General features: G+C 42.4%; 2 protein-coding genes across 4 annotated transcripts; one reads left to right on the top strand and one right to left on the bottom strand.

Moving 5' to 3' along the window:
- Positions 1–69: 69 nt before the first annotated feature.
- plcd1a (phospholipase C, delta 1a) lies at positions 70–14,655 on the top strand. Of its 2 annotated transcripts, none has more exons than XM_034572110.1 (15): positions 70–284; positions 3,977–4,135; positions 8,389–8,617; positions 8,766–8,895; positions 8,997–9,225; positions 9,313–9,514; positions 9,809–9,953; positions 10,036–10,188; positions 11,216–11,368; positions 11,468–11,624; positions 11,767–11,883; positions 11,980–12,158; positions 12,733–12,868; positions 12,957–13,106; positions 13,806–14,655. In XM_034572110.1, exons 1-15 carry the CDS (start codon positions 254–256, stop codon positions 13,895–13,897), a joined length of 2,262 nt encoding a protein of 753 aa, XP_034428001.1. In that variant the 5' UTR covers positions 70–253; the 3' UTR covers positions 13,898–14,655. The 2 variants fall into 2 exon arrangements, with proteins under 2 accessions (XP_034428001.1, XP_034428000.1); XM_034572109.1 differs by lacking the exon at positions 70–284 and adding an exon at positions 2,095–2,297.
- vill (villin-like) lies at positions 13,937–27,651 on the bottom strand. Of its 2 annotated transcripts, XM_034572107.1 has the most exons (21): positions 27,447–27,651; positions 25,349–25,387; positions 22,791–22,874; positions 22,570–22,644; positions 22,262–22,461; positions 21,812–21,920; positions 21,453–21,563; positions 20,653–20,858; positions 20,482–20,560; positions 20,286–20,384; positions 19,579–19,732; positions 19,223–19,323; positions 19,000–19,137; positions 18,754–18,912; positions 18,316–18,495; positions 18,066–18,211; positions 17,611–17,755; positions 16,738–16,926; positions 16,450–16,518; positions 15,948–16,259; positions 13,937–15,121 (listed from the first exon to the last, which is right to left on the bottom strand). In XM_034572107.1, exons 1-21 carry the CDS (start codon positions 27,492–27,494, stop codon positions 15,008–15,010), a joined length of 2,757 nt encoding a protein of 918 aa, XP_034427998.1. In that variant the 5' UTR covers positions 27,495–27,651; the 3' UTR covers positions 13,937–15,007. The 2 variants fall into 2 exon arrangements, with proteins under 2 accessions (XP_034427998.1, XP_034427999.1); XM_034572108.1 differs by lacking the exon at positions 16,450–16,518.
- Between the last annotated feature and the right edge of the window lie 198 nt (positions 27,652–27,849).

Here is a 27,849-nt window from a genome sequence, read left to right as displayed (position 1 = left end):
GACTGGTCGGACCTGTGTTGCAGTGGGTGTGGGCTCAGGGAGCATAGGAGTCTGATGGGCTGGCACTAACTGCACACTGTGTGGGTCGGCTCCGAGGGGGAAACACACACACAAGCACGCTGGAATTTTCCCTGCACTGGACGAACAGACGAGCTTCATGGTGGCTGCGATAAATCCTGTCGTATAACAAGTGAGAGTAAACTGGAAGAGACTTTATCCCAGTGCACGGTGGCTTATTTTGACTGACAGCACAATGGAGGCAAATGGCACAGCTGGTAAATATGGTGAGTGGTGACCTCCAGATTTACTACTACTGCATCTACTGTATATCCAAGAGCTCACCTGCTGTTCTCTGTGTCCTGGGGTGTCGTTTCTGGGCTGGAGTGAGAACTCATTTATACATAATGTATTAGAAAAATACTTTTTTTAAAACCATGACAGACTTTATGTACTATTTGTGGTTTTGTTAAGGAATTAGTTTTATGTCCCTGTGCTGCTTTTTCCTTTATCGTAAGTAACAAGGTTGTGGGGAGGGGGCGCAATGTCTTGGTTTGTTTGGTGACATATCTGTTGCCAGGAAAATATCATGTTACATACATGAGCAGGATTAAGTATGTTGATGTCACAACACAAGGGCTTGTGCTCCTCATCAGTGACTCATACAGATTTTAAATGATAAGGTGAAGTCGTTTTATAAACTACATTTAAACAAACTAAAACATTTTAGTTTTATTTGTGTTTTTGATAAGGTTAAACAATTAAAACAAGTTTGCATTCTTCTGTTTTTCTTATTATGATGTATGTTTCACAGCTCTCAGGAGTCAATAAGATGTATTAGATAAGCTAAATACCATTACTAATGGAGTGTGGAAAAATAAAGAGTGGCTGAGGCCATGAAGGAAAGTCAGCTATACAAACATTAGTTGAAAGACAGAAAAAAATTGAAAGTCAAAAAATATGCAGGAAAAATAAGATCTGAATCTGAAAGTGAAAAACGACTAAAATCTCAAATTCTTATGAAAGTAAAAAAAAAATGTACAATTGAATCAAAATGTTATTTAAATTAAAGAAAACTTCTCCTGAAATGATTTTTATTTTGAACACTTTCAGTTTTAAAATTAAGAAATATGTTTATTGGATTTCTATTGGCGATCAACCCATTCCTTAAAAAACAACTCTATTGTCATGTGACTGTTATGCTGGGTAATGCTGCAACATCATTATACATCACATCCTTTTTAGATGCTCAGCAAACATCCTGACAGATGACTTTCAAGATATTTGACTTAATGTCCCCATTTCAAACAAAACAATTGACAAGGATTTCGCTCCATAAGTTGGTGCACATGACAGCAGCAAATTGCAACATGCAGCCTATTGTCTATTTAAAGTCATAATGTAGCCTGATGTATAATTAGATTTTCTTATAAACCACAGGAAATCATCACGGAGCCTGCGGCTGGGACTAAGATATTTAGATAGTAAAATACATTGGCTGGGCCCAATCAGAGGAGCACAGCCCAGAGACATTAACATGTTCTAACATGGATAAGAATTTATCTTCAGACTATATTACCAGACTTTTTTTTTTACATTTGTCTTTTTTGTATCCTTAATTTTTGCTTGAATACACTGCTTTGCATTTTTCAACATCAAGATCAAAACTTGACCTTTCAGTTTAGCATTGACCTTTTCCTTTTCAGTTCATAATTTATTCTTTTTAAAATCAACAAAACAATGGATTTGGCTCCATGACTTGGTGCATGTGATACCAGCAGAATGCAGCATGCAGCCTATAGTCTAATTAAAGCCATAATGTTATTAGATTATCTAATGACAAACAACAGGAAATCTTCATATGAGTAAAGCTTCCACTGGAACTATACTAATAAAATAATAAAATAAGTTGAATCATTCTGTGGCTGAGCCAATCAGAGGAGAGAGTTTTATTATCAATAAGATTATAATAATATATCACCGGACAGATCTTTATATAGAGAGTTAAAAGTCTTTGAGAGGGTGTGCACAGCTGAACAGGAGCCACCGCAGCGAATAGCGGCTATAACAGAGCAGTGGATGAGTTTAGACCCGCCCTGTGGAGCTGGAGGGGGACTACGTGGTGCCTGGTTCTCTTCTACACTGAGCTAAACGGCGGCTGGGTTTAGTTTAAAAAAAGTACAAAAGTCAGTCGTCAGTAATGTCTTGTCTAAATAAACGTCCCAGGAGGACAGCCTCAGAGGAGCTGGTTTTCCAGGAGAAGGTGAAGAAGGTTGCGCAGGACAATGGAAGGCGCATAGGTGAGTCCAGAGGTGCCGATCAGATGTGTCCGTGTGTGTAAACGCGGATTATTTATTTATTATTATTCAAGTCCACACACATGCAATCAATGTTCCGCTAACTTCTCCAAGATCGTAATCCCGACTCCATGAAGCAAATGTAAACTATGCGTAAATCTTTGAAGTTTGTTTTCTTCCTCGTTCCCTGCAGCGCTGCATTCTTTCCTTTACTACCATGATGAAAACTCGGAGTCTTCTCAGATAAAGGGACACACACAGGAGGGCGTTTAAAAAGTCACAGAAAGCTTCACAAACAGAGAGAGGGACCCTCCTTTCTCTCGCTTCGGTTGGTTTTACGCACAGCACCAGCACAGTTTCGTGATGTATCTTCACAGAGAGGACAGAGTGTCATGTTCCAACCTCGAACCAAACACAGGACTCTGACTCTCCTTCCCTCTGTGATGAACCCTCATTTTCCTCCAAGCCATCAGCTCCCTGTTATTTTAGTCTGGTTCTGGCCATTTTCTTGTCCTGACCTGCCTCAGGTATCCAGCCCTTGAATCTCAAAGTGATTACCCTGCAAAAAAAGAAAAAAGAAAAGAGAACAGTCACGTGATTGTCACAAACTCCCTTCAGTGTGACTCACATTTATGATTTGGGAAGTGTAAGAAATCATTAACGTGTTCGTGGCTGCTCTCTTGTCCCGAGAGGCAGTGAAAAACTTTCTCTTGGATGACATGAAAATGGAGATTACAGGAAAAACAACTAGTGCCAGCAAAAGGGCAGAGAGCCTGACTGAGAAGAGGCGGTGCTGAATCTCTGGACTTCCCTCCTCTGCCTGTATGCAGAGACTCATAAACAGCCTCTGAGGGTTTGTGGTGCAACTTGGAAACAAATAGAAAGTCTGGAATGCCATGTCTCTGCCCACAATCCTGAGACAGTCCCCAATGAGATAATGCATTTATCCCCAGTTGGCCTTTGCTTGCTGAGAGGACGAATCATAACATCTGATAACATCTGTTTGAAAGAGCTCTGTATTCATTTCAGCTCATTTCAGTCCCACCCACACACACACACACACACAGATGGAAAACAAATACAAGTAAACAACAGCAATGCAGCCGTTGTCCTTGGAACTCGACTGTGGCCTCACACAGCGTCGTGCATGAATTATGAATCAGTCTCTCAGCAGACGTGCACGCACCCACTCCAGATCACAATCAGCTAATTCACCGGAATGATAAACCACTAACACTGTGATTGGGCTGAAGCTCAACTGGGAGGCAAAGTATTTCAGCTATCTATATATAATACAATTATTTTTTTATCAGTAGAAACAAATGAGTAAATGAAATTGAATGAAATGAAATGTATTGTCAACAACAGGAATAGACTTTGGCGTGGACATTGGAACACCATGGAAGCAGTTCTGTGAATTAGGGGCTTTGGATATGAAGGAGACTATAGAGCCGTGACACTGGTGGTGGGGATGAAAATGGAGCACAAAGTTTGGGGCGTCCCATGAAGGGCTTCTGGTTGGACAGTTGTAGGGAGATGACAGGAGGGATAGAGGACATTAGTTGGCTTGCAGGTGAATGGCTCAAGGCGAGTCAAGGGTTGGTTTTCCTCTTTTACAGGTTCATATTAAGAACAATGCAAAATATCCCCACATCATCATTTTTCCCTCCCCGCTCCCGCAGGTCTGGAGGGAGATGCGGATCTCCACTTCCTGCTGCTCGGCGGGACCCTGGTCAAGATTCGCTCGACCAACTGGAAGAAGATCCGCTTCTTCCGACTGCAAGAGGACTGCAAGACCCTGTGGCACGAGTCCCATAAAATGTTCAAGAAGAATCAGACATGTGAGTGTCGTCCTCTGCATGTGTATTTGTGTGTGTGTCCGAGCAACGGGTTTCAAATTACATAATGCACAAAATGGGAGAAGTTCATTTTACTTCTGACAGCACAACATGGCCCTCAAATCTCACTGGTAGTGGAGAATACAGTATGTAGCTGCTCTCAGACATGCACTGAACTTTGAACATTCTCCTGAAATGTTCCGGAGAGGCTGCATGTGAGAACGTAACCGTGTGAGTCAGCTGTTCCGACCCAACATTTTCCATCGTTCATGTCTGAAAAAGGCGTATGAGAGGTCGTGGAAAGGAAACAACCTCACACAGATAATGTGGTGTGGACAAAGACAGGCTGGAAAATACTAATGTGAATCTTGACTGTATGTTTTTCCATGTTGTGTGTGTGTGTCTTAGTGTGTGTGTGAGAGAGAGAGATCCTGTGTTCCTGTGTTCCTGTGATTTCTGGTCCAGTGATTCTTTGTAAGGGTGTGAATGTATATACGCCTCTGGGCCTCGGGCAGCTCGGATTTCCCTCCCATCCCAGCGACGGCTGTGGCTCCCAGGCCCAATAACGTTGTAAACAGCCTGAGCCTTAAACACACACACACACACACACACACATGACCTGACATGACCACATTTGCGTAGGTATGGGCCTTACGTTCACGGGTATTTCCCTGTTTACGGAAACAGGCAACTAGCAATCAGTTCAAGTGATGTAACATAAGGTACGACAGTGGGGGAGGAGGGGATTGTTTTTTACCACCTTTCGTTTGAGATTCATCTGCTGCTCTGCTTCACTGAAGCAGAGTGTGTCAATAGAAGCAAAACACAAAGTTATATAATATGAGTTTAACCTTTTATCAGTGAGTTCGAGACTGTTTATGAAATCTTGTCGTCTGTTTTTCCACATTGTAATTCTATATGATATACAGGACATGGCATTTGAAGATTGAGCCCTCCTTTATTGCTTTGACTGAGGTTTCTTCCTTCATTTCTATTCCTGTTTTCCACCATTTTGTTCATGTCTTGTCATTTCTTATTAGTTTCCCCGAATCAGGAATGTGAGAATAGAGGGTTTCATACCGTAAAACCTGTAAAAATGTCCGAGTCAGTAGCTTTGGACATTTTCCGAAACTTGTCCTGCCAGCCCCCTGGTAAAATGTCCGAGTGAGATCATACAGCAGGAAAATTCACCGGGAGCAATTTTCCAGAGTTCATGTCTGAAAACGACAGCTCTTTAAATCTGGGCCTACATGCAGTGCTGGATAACATTTAAAATCTCTCTGTGACAATGCCACTATGATAACAGACTTTTATTTATTAATACCAAAACAATATAATATTCAATCATTTTGCCCGAGGAATATGAATAAGATGAGAATCAATAACAATTAATATTTTGGATTGTTTCTACTTCTGTCACCAAGCCCTGATACAATCAGTTATACCAAGGCACATGTATTTCTATTCTCATAAGCCCCAAGGGCTGTGTTTTATTGACCCTGTCTTTTTTTCCCACACTCGTGGACAGACATTTTACACACACACTTGTGTATAAACTGTCGGGGTCAGACGAGGTAAATGTCAGACACGCCACCATAAAGACGGCACATATATCTCCCGGGACACCTTCATTATATCACTGTGGTTTGTCACAGAGCAGACGATTGCTGAAAACTCTTGTCCAACATGAATAGTATCAGCAGAGTTAGCAGATCAGAATTTGACTGAAAATAATCGTGCTCAAACAAGTCGACAGATAAGATAAGTAGGTGGTTATTGCTTCATTTTTTTTACGTGCCTTTATTTGGGTAATTTCTCACTGCGATTAATGAGTCTATAACTGTGAAGCCAGAGTTGAATATTAACCTGGAGGTCAAGTTATTTGTACCCACACTGACATGGCTAAATAACTACAGTGGAAATCCGTCTCCTCGCTGCAGAGTTTCCTTTACGGAAAAAGAGTTTTAGAAACAGCAGCGCAAACTTTGTCGGGCTGAACACAATAATCTCTTTGTGTGAAGTTTGGTGTGGTATTCAAGCAATGCCTGCGTGACACGGTCGACATGTCTCGGACACTGCGGTCGGCCTCTCCAGATGGGATTCTCTGAAACGGCTCCAAATTTTAAAACTCCTGAAACTCCTCCACAGTGGTGGAGGACAACGCGCACGCTCAGATTGAACAAACACCCCCCTTCTGCTGAGTGCGTTCGAGGTATTTAGTTCATCCAGCAGTCAGCTGAGTGTTTTCATCCTCAAGCCTTGGGTGTGTTTCGCCCCCCTGTCACTGTTGTGTTTTTCTCTTCAAGTAGTCTGACCTTCAGATTAATTCTGCCCCAAGATAGTCTCTGATTCTCACGAGAACAAAGGCTGCTCTTGATCAGACTCTCTCACCTCGGGACGCGAAGGCTGGAAACACTGATTGTGCGTTGCAAAAAAGGAAGTAGGGGAAAGCAAACAATTCAAGGCAATTTACTGCACTAGATTTTGCAACTTTGAAGAAATGTGGTTATCTTTTATTCAGATCATTTATCTTTCAAATAATCAATTGTAAAATCTGGAAATTGTAGGCAGCAACTGCAAGAATTTGCCGTCCAGTTCCAGGATTTCCCCAAGATGTTTCAAATTGCTTCTTTGAAAAATGCATTACTAGTCATGCTTTACATTACAACACAGCGCTTTTATATGCCACGTTTCCTCGGTTATTCGGTATTCACTCTGATGGAGGAGGCAAGGCATGTGGAATTGAGCTAGCTGGGGATCGACGATGATGGACTGATAGCTGCATTTAATTGTTCTAATAAGATCAACAAGCCCCTCACACTCACCTTTAGGACGTCATACTTCACCTCAGGAGAACCTTAAAGATGGATTAAATTATAAAACCCTGACAGAATGGTTCTGTTTTCCCTGTTTTTGTGAAAACCTCTGCAAAAACTGCTGGGAGACCCTGATCTAAACTTGACCTGACTTAAATGCGTTGGTCCAAATGAAAGATTCTTTCCCACAAATTAAAGGCTCAAATAGTTTTTTTGGGTCTTTGTTAAGTGTCTGGCAAAACAACACCCCTCGCTCAACTTTAATTCAACAAATACAATTCCTGTTTCAGTATTTGGGCCAACTTGACACAACAAATTAAGTTAGTTGAATCAAATAATTGTAATTTATAATGCAATTAGATTACATTTGTTCATTTTATTTCAAAAACATGTTTAGGTGAGCAATTTCAAGGTTTTGTTTTGACAGTGTAGCCCGGCTACAATACAGGGCCTCTGCGCTAAGCCTTTAGTCTTTGTGGTGTTTTGTTAGCGGGGCAGCTGTTGCCATTTAGCGTGATTACATCATCTATGGTCACGCACACTCTTCCGTACATTAAGCCACTCAACAATAGAGCTGGCCCCTGATTGTGGGTTAAAAACAGGCTGTGTGTGCAGAGACCTTCAGGTTTTGTTGTCTCTGTGCGGGCGTCTGATAAAACAAAAATATTTTTAGCCCCTGTAATGTCGATCACAATGTTTTCGACGTGCATGTGTTACCTGTGTGTGAGGCAATGGGATCAAGAGAGGATGTTGTTATGTGCAGACATGAAATCTCCATGGAATGTTTGTTGGGTTGTGCTCAGCAGACAGAAAAAACATTGCTCAGTTCAGTTTGTGGTTAACAAAATTCTGTCTCTACCCAGTGTTATGTAATGTGTTTGGTGTCTGCGTGTGGACATCGATATCCGTTGCCGTCATGGCCCGTGTGAATGAAGGCCACAGAACTGAGCTACCACACACTTCCTGTTGATAAGATGTAAACACGGTTTCTGGTGCTGTCGTGGTCATGAGAACAAAACGTCTGCTGCTACAAGATACTGTCTTGGCTGAGGACAGACGGTCATGTTGCTCTTCAAGGTGCCGCTGGGACTGACAGCTACTTCATGGTCGTGCCTAGATATCACACTGAAAACCAAGGACAAGTATCACTCAGGCAATTGTGAGAAAAAAGTCTGGAAGCCTTGAGTTCAACTGCTTGCTGAATTGCAAGAAATAAAGCTTTGTTATCCAAGAAGGTTATGTTCTCACCCATGAGTGTTTGTTTGTTTGTCAGCAAGATTACACAAGAACAATTGAATAGATTACCGTAATTGTTCTTCTGCGGCTTCCGGAGGATGCGGCCCCCGAATTGAGACACAGCAAATAAGTGTTCTTAAACCAACCTCTCGTGATGTCTCCAAATTTCCAATAATTCCCTTTTCCTTTCCCCTCTCCAAACAGTCTCCATTGACGACATTGATTCAGTGCGCATGGGCCGACAGTCTGAGGGGCTTAATAAACACACCGACCCCAGTGAGGAGGAGCGGTGCTTCTCCATCATCTTCAAGGGTCGCAAGAGAAACCTTGACCTGATGGCGCTCAGCGGGCCGGAGGCGAAACAGTGGGTCAGCGGACTGACCAAGATCATCAGCAACCTGCGCAACCTCAGCCGCCAGGAGAAGAGCGAGCAGTATCCTTGGAGAAGTATTTCGAATGGGAAATATGTTGAATAGATTTGTGTGAAATGTTAAGGAGGAGTTGCTTAGTACCTTTTGCACTTCCAGGTGTTACAGAGTTTTGTACTTTGTTAGAACCAAATCCTTACATCTAAATAACAGCTGGATCATCAACTGCATGCGGAAAGCAGACAAGAATGAAGACAGCAAGATGAACCTCAAGGAGCTGAAGCACTTTCTGCGACAGGTCAACGTTGAAGTTGACGACATTTACGCAGAGGAAATTTTCAAGGTGAGTCTCTCTCAACAATTTATTTACCTCTCTGGGTTTATCAGAGTTAAAATCAAGTCATCTGGTTGATTGATTGCCTCATAATGTCTCATGTTGCATAGACGTGTGACAAGTCCAATTCAGGATCGCTTGAAGGCTCCGAGATCAAGCACTTCTACGACCTACTCACGCAACGGGAGGAGATTGATGTGATTTATAGGAACTGCGCTCAAACCGAGGGTGAGATGAGTGCCAAAGACCTGCTGAACTTCCTGCGGCATGAGCAGAGGGAGCAGGCGACCATGGAGGACGCATTCAAGCTGATCGAGAAATACGAGGTGGATGGAACAGGTAGGTTTAAAACCCAGTCAGCCCTGACTCTGATGTGTGGTTCACGTTGAACGTATTGTCTTCATATCACGTCCGTCTGTTCACCAGCGAAACAGAACAAGCACATGACAAAAGACGGTTTCCTGATGTACCTGCACCTGGAGGAGGGATCCATCCTCAATCCAGCCCACAAGCATGTGTACCAGGACATGAGCCAGCCGCTCAACCATTATTACATCTCGTCCTCACACAACACATACCTGATGGAAGACCAACTGAAAGGACCCAGCAGCACGGAGGCCTACATCAAGTAACTACTTTTACCTCGTACATAACATGATACCTATAACAGATATAGGCCATCATGTTAACCAGGAACTGAACTTAAGAACAAAAATACTCAAAATACCATCGCAGAATGCAATTTCAAATCATATTTTAACCAAGTGGCACACATTGGTTAGTGAATGTCCATTTTGAAGTTTTGTGTTCAGAGCCAATTTGGTTTGGTGGACATTCCTGCGTTCCTGGACACGTGTCTGTATTGTAAAGAGGTTAATCTCCGTTGTGTGTAGGCGATCATGACGGTTTTCCTTTCTTGCAGAGCTCTCATGAAGAGCTGCCGCTGTGTGGAGCTGGATTGCTGGGACGGGGCTAACGGAGAGCCTGTTATTTATCACGGCTACACGCTCACGTCCAAAGTTATCTTCAGAGACGTCATCAAAGCGATCAAAGACTACGCCTTCAAAGTATGAGAGATATTGTATTCACCTGTGGGTCAGGGTTCATCAGGCCGTAAGCTGCACCTTCACACTTCACTTTGTCTTCCAGACCTCTGACTACCCAGTGATCCTGTCCCTGGAGAACCACTGCACCCCGGACCAACAGAAGCTCATGGCCCATCACTTGATCTCCATCCTGGGCGACGCTTTGGTCACAAAGCCTCTGCGCAGCACCATGCCCACCAACTTCCCCTCACCTGAGGTGCGTGGCCATTACCGTGACTCAGAGAGACACTTTAGAGCCTTGCTCTATAAACACCAACGGAAGACCACACTTAAAAATTCCACCTCTTAACTTAATGAGCCGCTGTGCCATCTTTTTTTTCCACTTTCCTGTTTACTTTAACTTGACTATTAGATTTGTCTGGGAAAGAAAGCTGATTAGATTAAAGTAAAGCCCATCTCATTATGTGAGCACCAAATAAACCACGATGAGTTTTTCATTTCTCATTTAGTGCTTTGAGAGCAGATCTGACTGTGAGACTTGACTCTTCGTTAGAGAATGTCTTCTTTAATAAGGGAAGTTGTCCATCCATCTGTCCGTCCCATTAATATCTCAAAAACACCCTGATGGAATTTGTTCAAATCTGGTACAAATCTTCAGTCAGACTCAAGGATGAACTGATTCGAATTTGGTGGTCACAGGCCAAACGTCACTATGAGTTCTTTTGATTCTGTAAAAAAAATGCGTGCCGACTGAAACTGCAGGGCGGTAATTCTTGTTACTCTGTTATTCAGTGCTTCTCGTTCTATTTATAATGTCTCATTCCTCTTTTCCCCATGTGCTTCCTCTTTAACACTCATTTTGTTCATCAGCTTTGACAGCGAGGACATACGTCTCTCTAAAAAAACGCTACAGGATGATTTCAAAAAAGATTTTCAACAAGGAGAGACACAAAGCAAGGAGGGAGAGTGCTAGAATGTCAAGTCAGTTTTCAGTTGCATACCAAAGCCCTTGTGTGCACTCATGTTTAAAACACCCATGGGATGAATGCTTGTGGCTCTGTCAGCCTCAGAGGAAATTATGATCTTTGCATTACACAACATTTTCCTTTCCATCAGAGGGTGTGAGGAGCAATCACCAGTGTTCCTGCTTTTTGTCATTGTGAAATAACAATATGATTTACTGCATTTAGCTGGGACGTGCTGTTATACTGCACAGTATCTTGAATTGTGTACGTAGAAATTTCACAACAACACATAAAAAAAATCTGTGTGTCTGAGTGCAGGAGCTGAAGGGCAAGTTCCTCGTCAAGGGAAAACGAATGAACAAGCTGGACACTGCCTTCACCAACACCAGCACCATAGAAGAAGACACTGTGTCTGAGGAGGATGAGGCGGCAGATTGTAAGGAGAACGACGGACAAAAAGCCAAATCAAAGGTGTGTTAAGTGCAAAGCAAACCAGTCATATTTTGTTTTAGAAATCATGTTGCGTGTAAAAAGTGCAGAACTTGAGCTGCCGTCTTTTGTCCTTTCCAGAAATCAAAGATCAAACTTGCCAAAGAGCTCTCAGACATCGTCATCTACTGTAAGAGCGTCCATTTTAACGGCTTCGAGCACGCCAAAGACAACCAGGCCTTCTATGAGATGTCGTCCTTAAAGGAGAGTAAAGCGTTCAACCTGGCTGATTCCTCAGGTAAACGCTGCATCGAACTGACACGTTATTTCACACATGAAACGTCTGAAAACAGCTTCTGACGACAAACCCGATCATGACTTCTCATGCACAGACGTTGTTGTGTGTGTTAAAGCAACAGTGTTTTAATGTGTCCTCGTAGCTACTGCCTTCATGCATCACAACATGGACAAACTCAGCAGGATCTACCCGGCAGGCTCCAGAACTGACTCCTCCAACTACAACCCTGTGCCCATGTGGAACGTTGGCTGCCAGATCGGTACAGTCGCATCACTACACGCAGATAACCTGTCACTGATACTAAGTGGACTAGTGACATCACTTCTTTTTTTCTCTCTCTGACGTGTTTCTTTAGTGGCGTTAAACTTCCAGAATACCTCAAAGGAGATGCACATAAACCAGGGACGGTTTCTGCAGAACGGGCTTTGCGGCTACGTCCTGAAACCTGAATTCCAGAGAAGTTTGTCCTCTCAGTTTGACCCCAACACGCTGATCAAAGGGCCCTGGCTAAAGAAGAAGACCTTTCACGTCATGGTGAGAGCGATTTGTGGTTAAACCTGAAACATTGGTGTTTTCTTTCAAACAAAAAGATCTGTTTACGTCCAGTGTTACTTTGCATATATATCCGAGGCCGATCAAAACATTGAATACTCATAAACCATTTGCATAAGTGATATTTTAAATGTTTGAAAGCCACATTGTTTAGATTGTTGTTAAGTTTCCTGGCACATCACCACCACCTGTGAATCAGTTGAGCAGCGAGAAACTGATTTTGTTTAATCGAATTTGAGATGACATGGTAATTCATTCAAATGTATTCGTATGTAACTTTTTTCACATTTTTTTTATCAATTTGATTAACCCGCATTGTGTTTGGTGTGAACGCAACTTTACCCTTGTTCATTATTTTGGGGTTTATGGTGCACAACAGAAAATACGTCCATACACTGTCTTGATTGTCCCCTCAGGATGACTTTGCTTGCTAGCACCCTCCATTAACGGAGAAAAAAAACCTAACTGATAGTGAGCACCCTCTGCTGGATCATGGGGCAAACTACTTCAAAAGGTACATTTTTGTGTGTTTGTGTTTCGTGTCTCAATACAACAGGTCATCTCAGCTCAGCAGTTACCCAAACTCAACAAGGACAAACACAAATCCATTGTGGACCCTCTGGTCAGAGTGGAGATCTTCGGTGTTCCGGCAGACTGCGCCAGCAAGGAGACACACTACATTGACAACAATGGTGAGCGTAACAGACTCACACTTTACATACAAATATACACTGAATTTTTCCATACACAAAATCCTAATCCACCAATCCATCCCTGCAGGTTTCAACCCCATGTGGAACGAAAGCTTTCAGTTTAACATCCAAGTGCCAGATCTGGCCATGCTGCAGTTTGTGGTGGAGGACTATGACTCAACATCCCAGAATGATCTCATCGGGCAGTACTGTCTACCGATCACCAGTGTGCAGAACGGTAAAAAAAAAAAAAGTCGAGTTCAGACGTGTTTTATTGTGTCCAGATGTTGAAGAAAGAGCAGTGACGGAGACCGGTGCATGATCACATGTTAAATTCCAGACTACAATGACTAGAATTAGTTTTTTTGGGGTATTTAACAGACAAGGAAGTACAACGTGAATACATAACGTGACCAGCCCTCTCTACGACTTGAATAGTCACTCATTACCATTGACTGTATATGAAGATGGACGAACTGACAGCTCACCAAAAGTGAAGCCAAAGTGTCTGAAGCGCTCCCTGGCAGCAGTATAGTTCACAAAACCTGTTTTCTCCATGTTAGCGGATGGGACATGGACTAAAAAAAGCGGAAAAGTCAAAGTACACGTGGAATCATTTTTTCTCAAAGCAGGTGTTCATGTGTCTGATGAACTTGGTTTTAATGAGTTAGTTTTATTTGTTTAATAAGTAGTAAATTTGTCATGATTGACAATTAGACTGACTCGTGATTAGTTGCGTTTATATACAGTCTATGCTCCTCTTATCTTATCCCACCCTCTTATCTTTTATCTAAGAGCATTAAACAGTAGATGTCTTAATTCAAAGTAAATGCGTTTCTTCAGTTCAACATCTCTGCATCTTCCTATGTCATCCTGTTGACATCAAACTCTAATTTTAATGACAAAGCTAAAACTCACGTCCCTGTTTCTCCCCCAGGCTACCGCCACGTCCCGCTGTTCACCAAGAGAGGCAACGTCATTTGCTCCGCCGGACTGTTTGTGCATCTCATGCTCACGGACGCCGCGTAGACTCGCATGTGGAAAGACAAGCTTCGCGCCAGGAACAGCTTTTTTTTTTGTCCTCCAAGTAAAAGCGGCGGACACCCAACTGTCTGTAACATTTTTCCTGTTATTGTGTAATTTAAGCTGTATAAATATTTGAGAGGAAAGGGAGAATGAATGAAAATGTGAATGAAAGAGCAGTGAAGGAAATAATTTAAAGAAAGACATGAATTTGTTTATTATTATTATTATTATATATATATATAATATGATGGTATTAATTGATGAAAGAGTGATGTGTGAGACTTCATATTTCCCGTCATTCGTACAGGCCGTAAATCATGGAAACAGTGTTTTGTAGAGCAACACAACAAGCGATCAACTTAGAGAGTTTTATACAGAACTTGAGGACAAATCTTTATCTAAATTATCTCAGATTTATTTCGACAGTGATGTCGGCCTCTGGAGTCTGTGGCAGCAGTATGTCAAAGGGAACTGTTCTTTTATCAGTGTGATTAATATTTCTTTCTAAAAGGACTAAATGCTTCTTAACTTCCTCTTTTTGACTGTTGGTATGAAGAGGGTATTTACCGTGTGATACATAAATCTGCTCCGGACATATTGATCTCTAATCATCAAGTATTTTAAAAATCACACGTTCATTTGTATTTTTGTATCCCCTCATGTACCAGAGCTGTTTTAGCCCCATGAAAAATCTCTGACTGTCAGTGTATTCATTATCTCACCCGCATTTGCACTAGATCTCAAATAAAACTGATGGTCTCGGATTTAAAGTTTTTGTGTATTTTATTCATAATTTAGGTGATTCAGAAACAGCAGAAGACAGTAACATGGTGAGAAAACCTGATCATATTCAAACATTTATAATAAAGATAAAAGTATAAAGCATGGTCATTCTGAAGAATCTTTATATAAATTAATCAAAGTCACATCCATGAAATTACTGATTTGAATAACAATCACTTGAAGCCATATATATATTTGTATGCAGCAGTTTTAATCACTAGAACTTTGGTTTAAAATATCTTCACGTTAACACAACATATTCAGGTGAAATCACTGTGGCCTCCATCAGTCCTGTGAGACGGGTTTCAAAAACATATTTTCTCCTCTTTCTCAGAAAAGTCCTGATTTTTTCTTTAAGTCGCTCTGCCTCCACTTGGGCAGACGCTTGAAGTCTGAGCGGTTCGTCCCCAGCAGATTCTCAAAATCCACATCGGACAGATAGTCCTGCAATCAGAGCACAGAAACACAGAGGCTGACACCTACTGTACAGACACGGTCACCACATCAGCGTGCACAACTTCCATCACTCTCATCATGACAGAAAAGGCCTCTGTGCATGTTGAAGACCCCACATCTCCTCACGTGGGGGACAGACATCCAGAATCAAACGTGAGGCTAATTAAACTATGAAAGGGTTTGAGGTGTATTTCATTTCTCTTTGCTTTGTGGTCATTTTGTTTCTCATAAGTTATTTTTGTGTCTTTGTGGTCATTTTGAATGTCCTTGTAGTTATTGTGTGTGTCTTTTGGGAAATTTTGTGTCTCTTTGCTGTAGTTTTTCTTCTTTTTGTGGTTGTTTTGTGTCTTCTTGTCGTCTTTTATTGTGTCCTCTTGGTCATTGTTATGTCTGTGCGGTTGTCTTTTTTCTTTGTTTGCAATTTGCACATCTTTTGGTAATTTTATATCTCTTTGCTGTTGTTTCCATTCTATTTTTTTATGTCCCTTTATACTCGTCTCGCATGTCTTATCATTTCTCTTCTCTTTGTGGTTTTGTGTTTCATTGTACTTTTTTGCATTTGTTTTGTGTGTTTGTAATGATGCGTCTTTCTCTGTGGTGATTTTGTCTCTTGGTGAGTCAGAACTCTCAGACACAGATAAACTTCAGCATTTAGGTCACACTGGAGATGAAGAGAGGCTGTCTGACTCAAAACCAAAATAAAGTTATGAGATGTTAGTGTTTTGATTGGTTGTAACCTCAGTATTCTGCAGTGAGAAGAAAATCTACAAAAACAACTGCTGCGTTTGACTTGTTGGAATGAGGCTGCACCAACCTCTCTCAGGCCGGGGTCCACTCCCTGCGGCAGCTCACTGGGAGACTTGTTGAGGAGGAGCTCAGGGTCCAGATACGTCCCAGAGCCTCCAGCAGAGGGGGACACGCTGCCGCCAGCTCGGGACAACGATGGAGAGTAGCCAGAGGAGGGGGACTGGCCTCTCTGGATGGATGGGCTGGTGGGAGTTGAAGGTCTGGGTGACAGATCACCTCCCTGGATCCTGTAGGGCGGAGGGGAGCTCGCAGGACCCCCCGGAGCCCCGTAACCACCCCCGCTCACAGGACTCTTATTCAGGAAAGAGTTCTTCAGGTCCTGCGACAGAGGTGAGCTTGTGAAATCCAATTTTTGGGTGAATTTAAATGTGAAATTTGGGAGAAAACATCAAAAGAGTAAACATACACAGATTAATGTGATTGCACTGGAGACATGAGTCATTAATACATGGGTGATATTAGTACATTCTGTAAATTCGAGTTGGGATTAGAGTCAGTCAATCACTTACTACAGTGATCTGTGAGAGAGATGCTGGATCACACAGCTTTTTTTTCATCTCCTCATAGGAGTTGCCTCCCTGTGGAGAAGATCAAGTGAGTCAGGGCTGAAAATTAGTGAGCATGCAGGGTCGACTTCATCTTCAAACAATCCATAAAACCATGCACATGTGGCGGCATGACGCTCGTCCACCATAAATGACATCAATAGTGATTAGCAATGCTTTGATAGGGCTTTATTAGTCTATTAATGGTACTCGGGCGCCTCCCTCTGCGATCAGAGAGACTAATGAACTCACGCTCCACTTATGAGGATCCCATGCATTGAACCAGCCGGTGAAGGTGGGTGGCTCATATCCCTGTTTGACAAAGAGGACGGGTGTGTCGGGATCACGGTCCGCAGGGTGGGTCCTCAGGTATTCCTGCGCACAGGTCCACGCCTCTTTGGTCTCGTGCTGGTTGGCTAAGTTTCCAACCCACAAGAAAATCTGAGGTGAGACGGAGGAAGGAAATAAGAAATGGAGACATTTCATCAAACCGTTGGAAGAAAATATGTGACGACAAGAAAGAAACTTACACTTCATCTTAAATATATATTTTTTTAAACAAAGATTGTCAGCGCTCTTGTACCAGTCTGCTAAATGATGCTAGAGCCAGCAGCCAGGTTAGCTTAGCTTAGCATAAAGAGTGTAAACAGGTGGGGGACAACTAGCCTGGCATAGACGGTATATAAAGATGGACGACGCGTCTCCACTTCCTCCAACTATCGAGAAATTAAGCCAAAATATCCCTAATATGAACGGAGCCATCTTGTGCATTTGGAGCCAGAGTCTGATGATTTGATGTATACTTTGAAATTTTGTTTGGTCTATTTTCCATCTGCTAACATGGAGGAGGTGGGATTTATGACATATACTGCAGCCTAGTGACCACAGGGTGATCGAGACAGTTTACTTTTGGGGAGCTATCATGTCGTCCATCTTTATTCACAGTATGGTTTGCACTTAAAAAATGTAAAAGGCATCCAGAATCTGTATTATTTATATTTTCTGTCGTTCTATACACAGTAATTTGGCAAATAAATCCTCCTGCTTGTTATTATAAACGTTACAGATCATTCTCCAGTTCCCACAATCAACCCACAGTCTGATTGAGGCCCTTTGACCTCTCACCTCCTCCCAGGTGTCCAGCAGCATCGAGTCCTCCTCGTCCAGGTCACACTGGGCGAAGTCGTCCACCTCGGTCATCCTGAACTGACCCGTCTGATTGGAGCATTCAAACAGGCGGGGACTGTGAGGAGGCTCCTCCTTCTGCAGTCTGAAATAACACAGAGCTTTTCCATCATAATAACTGTGTCATCTGCTCTGTTTATATGTGTGCGTGGGCGTGTATGTTTTATTTCATTGACATCGGGCATATCCCTCTAACCTTGATATAAAAATAATCCATGGGTATTAAAATGTAAGCTTATTAATGATTAAAAAACATAATTAAAGGGCTCATTAGAGAGAGAGTTCATTATTTATAGGTTATTTTCTGACTGATTTAAAATAATAAAGAACAAAAATTATATGAAGAGTCCAAAAACCTGCTTCGAAGTTGTGATGTAGCTGTGGTCTGTGTTTACCTCTTGTCAGTGGCGTAGGGGGCCTTTCCTCCCAGAGCTACCCAGAATTCAGCTGGCTCCTGGCCCTCCATCACCACCTGCTTGTCCTGCTTGGACAGCACATCAGACATGGCTCTCCCCATCACCCTCTCATCCCCACTGCAGCCCTGCGCACGGATTGAGCCGGACGTCAGACAGACACAGATTAGTGTCAAAATGAAAAAAATGAAAATAATGCTCACACTTAACTTCACAAGAAACAAACACTGACCTTTCCATACCACAGGTAGCACATCTGATCCGTCCTCAGCAGGAACACGTCATTGGTGTTTAGAGACGACGCCCTCGCCAGCACTTCTGTTGCCTTGGTGTTGAACTCATTAGTTCCTCTTACCTGGAACAGCCTGGCAGCGGGGTCAGGGTTTACCACACCTGGCCGCCCTGTGCCACCCTGTGGCCACACATACATAGAATAAAATACACGCAAAGACACAAATATCACAAATTAATTGTTTGCAGCATGCGTTTAATTGTTATTTTGGTTAGGTGGTGCATTATTCTAACCATGTCAGATTTACTTGTTTATCATATTACAATAACTCCTCCAGACGTCGACTATAACTTCACACACACAACCAAGATATAGACCTTTATTGTGTCTGAGCATCTGTTACACAACACGTAATATGTTCAGTGTGAAAAATCCTACCTCAAAGAGGATGAGTTTGCCTTTGAAAATAGCCAGGAAGTGGCGAGGCTCCTTTCCCATCACCACCCTGACCTGGACCGGGGCTCCATTGTATTTGTTATCAACATTGACCGCCTGGTAGGCACAGGCTGTGATCTCATCTTTAGTGGCGTGTCGGCCCTGGTGCAAGACATCAAATCTGTGTATAGATCTTACTCATATCTTTATTCTAAATGAAAGTGTAAACGTGTTTGTGATGATGCCGACCTGCCACATGTAGAGTAAGTACTGCTGCTGGCCCGATATTTGGTATGTGTATAACACCAGGTAGCAGTCGCCACCGTAGAACTGGCCGTACGTGCTTGGATTGACTTCGGCCAGCTCCAAGTTCTCGATGCGCCACACCTGATGAAGACAGGGACATTTCAAGGAATGTGACACTGAAGTCAGTCGTGAATCTGCTCTGTGGGTTTTTGTTTTGTTTACTCACCTTCACCTCACCAGATGCATCGTCCACCATTCGCTGCTGTGCTGCCAGTTCAGGACGCGCATGAAGCTGCATCACGTCAAACTTCACTTGCTCGACCTTGGCTGTTAGGACACAAGTTTAAATGAGACATTTAGACAAAGTTGAAAAACTCTGTGTGAAGGGCAAATGTAAAATTAAAACCAATTGTTAGAACAGTGAGAATAATGAAAAACTAAGAGCAATTATGACTACAAACTCAGTTATTATGAAAAGAAACAGGATGAATGATTGGTTCCAACCTAAACCTACGAGGCATTACACGTGTGTATGAGATCTCAGAGCCAGATGTGAATAAGCAGCGGTTTGGTGAAGGTTACCTATCTTCCCCTGGCTGTAGGTGGAACCCAGACCCTGGGTTTGTCCTTTATCTATCCAGGATTTGAACAAGTGCTTGAATATGGCTGACTCTCCCCCCTCGCTCATCACCTCCACTCTGGTGCTGGGTGGGTAGTTCTTGGCCTTGATGTAGCCCTGGTAGAAATGTGGATCGGACAAAGTTCATCTTTCAAGACGTTGACAAAACAAAAGTTCAAAGTCAAACAAACGACAGAAAACAAAGGAACAAAGCAGAAAAAGTGGATATCCAAAGTTAAGAATCGAACTGACGGGAGAAGAGTGGGGAGCAGGGAGGACACAACGGGGGCAGGGATAGTTGAAGTCAGGTGAGACACATGAGGGAAGGTGCAGGAAACCAGACAAAGACAGGAAGTGAGGAGGAAGTAGGGAAAGAGGAAATAAGGAAAAGAGGAAATAAAGCTTCAAAGTAAAACACGAAGTGACAAGTCCAAAATGCAAACATAAAATTCCAACTATACAAAACTAAAAGCTGAACAGACAACCACACGACCAAACTTGAAAATCTAAATTCCACTAATTCAAAAACAGAATCTTCACAATGAATAAATCAAAAGTCAAAACAAGATATATCAAAGGTCCTGACGGGCAGAATCATTATTATATCGTATTAAATGATTATGGGTTGTCAGGTTTTGTTCCTGAAGTACATTTCATTCAGTGAACTCACCAGAGCCCTGTTCAGAGCTTCTCGTCGCTCCTCCTTTGAGGCCTGTTTGCCTTTCCACACCATCACACTGGAGCCGCCCTGATCCGCGATGTAACAGTCCTGAAAGCACGACAAGAAGAAACAGTGAGCGATAGAAAGAGACAGAACCCAGTGCTCTATGTATCAGCGTCTGAGGAACATGTTAGAGGCTGATTACTGAGGAGTGCAGCAGGTCCTGTGTTAGAGGTTGCGTGGCCACTTCTTGAACCACCATATTCCCGCTATTGTCAAAAACACTGAGGAGAGAAACAAGAAAGAAAACAGTAAACAACAGTCCCACTATTGTTATTGTGGCAGCGTTGCAATGGGATGAAGAAAGAGTCCTCACTGGTACAGCCTGACGCTGGTGTTCTGCACCCCATCAGGTTTGTCGTCAGACATTGCGTCCTTCAGCTGCCCGCTTCTCTGGCCGAGCACCGCCGTCATGACCTTCATCAGCTCCGGGGAGTCTCGCTCATCTTCTCCCTCCACCACACCGATCTGAGCACGACCCCCTCGCTCCCTGTCACGGATGTCCTGAGCCAACAACATTGCCTGTAAAGAGAGAGAGAGCAGAGAAGATGAAGAATAGGTTGCCTATTTTTTCTGGTAAGTTTGGTTTTACTTTGTTATTTGACGATATAAAAACAGGGTGAAACTTCATGATTGACAGCTGAAACTCATGCCCGAGATGGCGGCATTGGTATCCAGGATATTTTGGCTTCATTTCTTGATAGTGGAAGGAAGTGGACACGCATCGTCCATCTTTATATAACATCTATGGCCTGTAGTCAAGTATATACTGAGTTTTGGTGATTCCAAAGGGGCACCACAGAGAACCTCTAAGTTTTTATACGTCCACTTGAACTTGTGACTCTGTGGCTCTGCAAAGTAAATATAAACTAAGCACATTTAGTCAAGTACTGGACATATTCTGACTTAGTTTTACTTTCCTGGAGCATTTCCATAATATGCATGTTTAAAATTGATTTATAGGGATCACGACTCCTTTTTACAACACAATATTATAGCAGTATTAAACTCTCAAAACATAATGATTTGTTATCCACCTCGTCCTTGTTGCTTGAATGTTAATACATCAGTCAACATGTTGCAATCTGTGTATTGGCTGTACTTTTACGACTTTACCTTGAGCTTTTCTCTCCTGTTGCTCTGGGGGCCGTTCCACTGCACGATGGCCTTCCCCATATCCAGGAGAAATATGTCACCATTGTTGAAGCTGTTCCACGACACCTCCACCTGCACATATACACAGAAACTTCAACATGACGGATGGTTATCAAGCAATTTCCCTCTATTCAAATAGACAAAGCATAAAAAAGTTCAGAGAGAAGCGAATGCTGTTAACATAGGAAAATATTGATCAAATATTCTTCTCTGGTCATTAACACATAGATATATCAACAAGCACGCCTTAATTTCTTTATGAGCGAGATCCAGCGCCACTTGTAATGTGTTGTAACTGTGTGAGGCCTCCACTGTCATACCTCCCTCGCTGTGACGTGCTTCCTCCCCTTGACGTGCAGCAATCGCAGGACGTTGTAGGCGTTTGTGTCGACGTGGTTAAAACCCGAGGCCACTCCGCCCTTCTTGTAGCTGTGGAGAGATCAGCACACTGTGCATGAGCAAAGTTCAACTGTAATAAAATGCCCACACATGAGCAAATGTGAACGCCAAATCACCTTGGTGGTTAATTTTTAGATTAACCTCCATGTTACATTGCTGTGAATCCAAAGCGCCATGTGAAGTTGAAGGTTGAAACACACTGGACCAGAGATAATTGTGTTTTTCTTCACTAAGCCTCAACAAAACAAGTGTAATTTGTGTCATAGTGAACTCAAACGGGGGATTAGTGTTGTAAACCATGTCTCAGGGAGATTACAGCCTTAGTGTGTGTGTGTGAGAGAGAGACACTCCTTCTCTTTACTTTGACTCACATGAGGCCATTCTTGAAGTAGCCCCTGAACCGTGGCGACTCGCTGCCCTGCACCTCCCTGTGCTGCACCGGACTCCCGCCCAGGTACTCGTCCAGCTGGGTGACGTAGATGGCGGCCGCACCTTGCTCGTCCTGAGAGGAGGAGTTCCCTATCCAGTAGTGGATGTCAGCAGACTGGCCCGAGCCCTTGTTCACGCTCGTCTGGTGAAAAACACAAAGGGAGACACAGATGTAACACACATGCCATCCAGGCGTGCATAAGTCACGCTTTAATTATTGTTGAGCCTCTTGGGAGATGAGTCAACTCACGTATAGAATAATGTAACAGTCTCCCTCGAAGAAGTTACCAAAGGCTTGGGATGGAACCGGCACCATCTGCATGTTCTGCACAACAACAACAACAACACATTAAACATTAGGAAATCTTACACAGAAATACCATTTGGCGACACACCCTACTTAACGTAGAGCCCGAGTGAGTCAACATTCACAGTAACGTGGGCTGCGTGTTTGTTCTGGGCCTGACTCACGTTGATGGTCCATATCTGCAGGCCTGGCTTTCGACTGACATTTCTAAACGTGGTTTGATTGTCTTCATTCATCATTCTGCTGGACTGAAACAAACACAAAGAAAAGAACAATGGCGTTTGTATTTGTTCTGTACATACAAAAAGAAACACAACTGGACGCTGTATACATATTTACATGGGTCTGAATCACACAACAAGATATAAGGAGCGAAAGTGTGGATTTACATGAGTACTTTAAACATCATTGTGATCTTTAAGTACAATAGTGCAGGTTTTTGTATCTTTACTTGACTATTCCTACTTTGAGCCACTTTATACTTTCAGTCCACAACTTTTTAGTATTTTCGCAAATTAACTCTTTTTTTAAAGGTGCTACATGGAAGTTTCCTCGTGATGGCTGCTTGCCGAGGGCTCCGGTTCATTGTTATTCAAACTATAAAACAGAGAGTTCATGTTCGCTCTCTTTTAGTTCTGTTTTTTCGCTCAGTTTTTTTTGCTGACATCATTTTGAAAAGGTTATCACACTGGAGCCTGAGCTGGAGGATGCTCCTTCATTAGAAAACAAATTTAATTGAAACTCCTCCGAAGTACTCGAATGAAAGAATAAAACAGGAGACATCCTCCTCTTCATTACTCATCCTTGAGAGTTTTCTATCTCAAATTGTGAAACATTTTTAACTGTTTGCATCACTGTCAGCGGAAAAAACACATCCCCCAAATGAGCTTCACATTGGCGCCATGGCAACATGCAAGTTAAACAATCATTGGTACTTAAACTGCCTCTGACTCACATATCAGAAACAACATGCAAATACACTTTCACCAGATATTGAGCCCAACATACAGGCTCAGTGGAGCTGGCTGTATGCATACATGATATATTCATCAAATAGCTGGGGGGGGGGGCTGTGGTTGCAGTTATTCTCCAGAGAAATAAACAAACTCTTCATGGCTCATGCGCGCTCCGTGCCTCAGAGTCTAATCATCTCTGTGTAGGAATAACGTGTCTAACTCAGGATTGATTAATGGCAGGGGGTGGCATAAGGTGAGGTGAGCCAGATCAGGTGAAATGTGCTCGACCAGGATGGTGAACACACCTTTTATTAATACTATCAAGGCTCCGCTATTCATGAAATCAGATAAAGATGTGACACACACACACAAAGCAAACAGAGACAAAGATTTAAGATTTAAATAAAATAACTGGGCTTGCTCGGGTAGAGTCATAATGAAAAAATGTTATCTTAAGAATGTTGTACTAAGAGTTAACCCTTAAAGACGAGTTAACTTAGGACCCGGGGATATGTAACAGTAGTAGGACATTAGCTAATGCTCGCCACAATAACTTTTGATTTTTAATTTGCCTTCAAAAGCTGTTTGCTTTGTATACAATTATCCTTGCTTTAAATTTCTCTCATATACATTATACAGCTGACATGTATCATGCAAAGTACTTATGTTATAATAATGTATAATCTATGCTTTATCTGTCCTAACTGTTCAGTACTATTCTGTATTAACTCAATTTCGTTTCAATAATATTAATGATCAATGATAATATCCATCTAATCAATTTCTGTATTTATAAAAAATGTAATTGACGATGCACACTGAATTTAAGCTAAGTGGTGTTAGTTATTACTCACATTATGTTTAATATTGTGCACACACTTTAAGGGAGTAAGATAAATATAAACTTGATCAACTTTACAGTCGATTTTTTTTAACGTGAATGTTAAAAGAAAACAATAGATTTTTCTTTTTCCTCTTGCTAGAAACCATTTGTCCTTGCATTTCCCCTTTCACATGTTTTTTAACTATGTGGTCAAAGGATGGGCCACACCCTGCAGGCATGTCTCTTCTCTTTTTATGTAGGACAATGAAGACAGTATTCCTCAGTAAAATCAAATTGAGTTGTAATAAGATTTATGGTGAGATATGGAGGAATAGGTTGTACATGGCCAAAAATAACACTATTTATCTGGAAAAAAATAATAAATCAAAGTAAACCAACTCTATATTCATAATGCAGGACTCTGATCCTCAACTGATGTGATTGTGATAAAATAACCAGATGTAACTGTTTTTATCTAATGAAAAAAGCTGTATTAAAATAAGAAATGTGGAATATGTGGTGGCAACTCAGTTATGAATGGAAAACAACTGCTCAGAAATCTGATCCCAGTCCAAACCGATGAAAGAGTATTTCTGAAAAGACAAACTGAAGACCAACATCGAGTCTATTACTGGGACCAGAAAGACTGGTTCCACATCAATTAACCTGCGGTGTCCATTGACTGAACATACACACAGTGAGCTTTGTTAAAGCTTTAAATACCTCCTGATGTCCATCATCTCCTAATGTGTTGATCTGTAGCTAATACAAGGAAATAAACATCTTAAAAAGAACATAAAAAGTCTATTTAGAACAATATTTTTCAGCACATATGATAAGAAAGGTCTTTCCAAATAGCAGTGATTCATTTCAAATAATTAGATACAGAGATGTTAAAAAAATCAAAATAATCAAGGGAAATATGTCACAGTGTGGATCTCACCTTGTGCTGCGTCTGGCGGAGTGAAGGCCTGGCCGTCTCCTGCAAGTTGTAGAGGTAGTTTAGTGAGATGATGCCTGTATGTAATAAAGTATCGCTTGCTTTTCCTCCTGTGTGCAAGCTGGAGTGAGTGTGGCACGGGGAGGGCTGGATGTATTTGTCTCCACACCCAGGTTTGAACACACCTGCAATTTCCTGTTTCTGATACGGACAAGGCAGCCACCTCTGACCACATGTGATGGGGAGATACTGGCTTAAAGGTCCAGTGTGCAGGATTTAGATGAAAGTTCAATGTTTTTTACCGTAGCCCAGAATGGACAAACTAAACACCTTTGGAGTTTTTATGACGTTTGACAGCAGGCTTCCACAGGTTCTCTTTCATGTTTGGAAGGGGAGGGTGAGGGGAGGGGTATTCAGCTGCAACATGCAACTTCACCACTAGATGTCCCTACATTTTAAACACTGAACCTTTAAGGCTGAATGACAGGAGACAGACTTGCAAAAACAAAAAGCCTCACAAAGCCAAGAAGCTGGAGAAAATCATCCACATTTCCCGGGTTGAGATGAACTGGAGCCCCACTGGTCCTGATGGGGGTTTAGCCAGAGTTGTGTTTTTATGTTGGAGTGAGCCCTCAGCAGCAGAGTGGGCATTACAGAGGCCACTTGACACCAGTTATTCATTTCACAACAACTAGCAGGTGGGGGAGTGGGACTCAAGGAGCAGCGAGTGGTATTGGAAAAGGAATCAGAGGCTTTCTCTGGTTACGTTTCTCATTCTGTCTCCTCACACTCGAGGAGCAGCGCTCGACATTATTGAGGGTTTTCCTCTCTGGGGTTTAATCTCCCTGCAGAGAATGCGCTGGCAGCTCGTGTTTACACTTGTTTGCTGACTGTGGAGACGCCGCACAATGATGGACGACGTGGCTGCGACCCAAAAGAGAAGCCAACGTGTAGTGATTGTGCAGGGTAGGTCATAAATCTTGCATCCTCCATGTTGGTGGATGGGACATGGATCAAACTAAAAGGTCAAAGTGGATGACAAATACATTTTAGGTCGTTCCTATCACACTTATGTACGTAAGTGATAATTTTTACCGTAAGTTTGCTTTTGATTTGATGCTATAAAATCAGGGTTAAACATCATTATCGACAGTTTAAGCTGACTCGTGATTGGTCAAGCAGGTGTAACAAAACAACTACTGTTCAGTCTCTTGGTCCAAATGATGTCATCACCACAAGATGGCAGCGATTGTGTTTTGGATATTTTGGCTTCATTTCTGGATATTGGGAGGAGGTGGAGACGCGTCATCCAAGGTCGATGGTTTTCACCCACATTATATAACTTTGAAATGCATTGAGAAAACGTTTTATGGATTTTTTTCAGTTGTCTTTAACACAGTTATTTGAAAAATAAATCCTCCTGCTTGTTATTTGTTTTTTTACATTTTACCGATCGTTCCTAAAAGTGAAACATCCTGATTGACAGCAGCAACTGACTCGCGATTGATCGAGTGCAAGTATTGGCAGGACCTCCCCACCACGGCTCCATCCCCCGATCACTGCGCAGACTTTGTCTCCCAATGGACAAAATGGCAGCGTCTGTATCAGCGATATTTTAGCTTAATGTCCGGATAGTGGGAGGAAGTGAAGACGTGTTGTCCATCTTTATGTAAAGTCTGTGGTGGAGATGCATTAACACACTGCAGATGAAAAGATTTGCTCACCTGATACGAGAGAAATAAACTGTGGGTTAGCTGCTTTTATTGCCAACGACAAACTTCAAGAACACGAGTATTTGATCATCAGAACTCAAACAAACTGCAAATGCTGACTTCTCTCATAAAGACTGTTATTCCCCCTCCAGAAATCTTCAAAACATGTTTTCCGCTGGAACATCAAACATTTCTAACCTGTGTGAAAAACCTATAAACATTGTTTCAGTCAGGGTATAAATTATGGATCAGGCTCTATTCCACCTGTCTTTGTCTTTCATGTAGTTCACACACAATCCCTGGCAGCGGAATCTGAAGAACGTTACGTAACCAACCTGGCTTTCTTGTTAACCAGCAGCTTCAAGTCAACAGGCTGAAGTTTCTCTTACCTTTGACCACGGCTGCTCATTTTTAGATCCAATCCTGGACTCCATCATGAGAATATGATCATTTCAGCAACTTCCGACTCCACACATCTGAGGTGCAAGTGGAAAGTTAGGTGCCAAAAGAAAAAAACGGAGAAAAAGAAGAATTCCACTGGCTCTGTAATGCCTAATCCACTGCTGCAGTTTAAGGGGCTGCAACGTAAGCGGAAGCTGAGAGTTCACATGGTGATATTGCACAAAGCCGAGCTCGTCTTGGTTGCACATTAACCAGACGATATTCTTAATGCACCTGGCGATCATTTAACCTGCAGACAATGGAGCTTGACCCTTTGAGTTCCCTAGCTTAGTCGTTAAGGTCAAGCGGCCGATTCATGATTGAAATGTCCTTGAATACAAAGCAGGTGAA

Source organism: Hippoglossus hippoglossus, chromosome 20, assembly GCF_009819705.1.
Source record: "Hippoglossus hippoglossus isolate fHipHip1 chromosome 20, fHipHip1.pri, whole genome shotgun sequence".
Lineage (NCBI taxonomy): Eukaryota > Metazoa > Chordata > Actinopteri > Pleuronectiformes > Pleuronectidae > Hippoglossus > Hippoglossus hippoglossus.
This window is presented reverse-complemented; position numbering and strand designations above follow the sequence as displayed.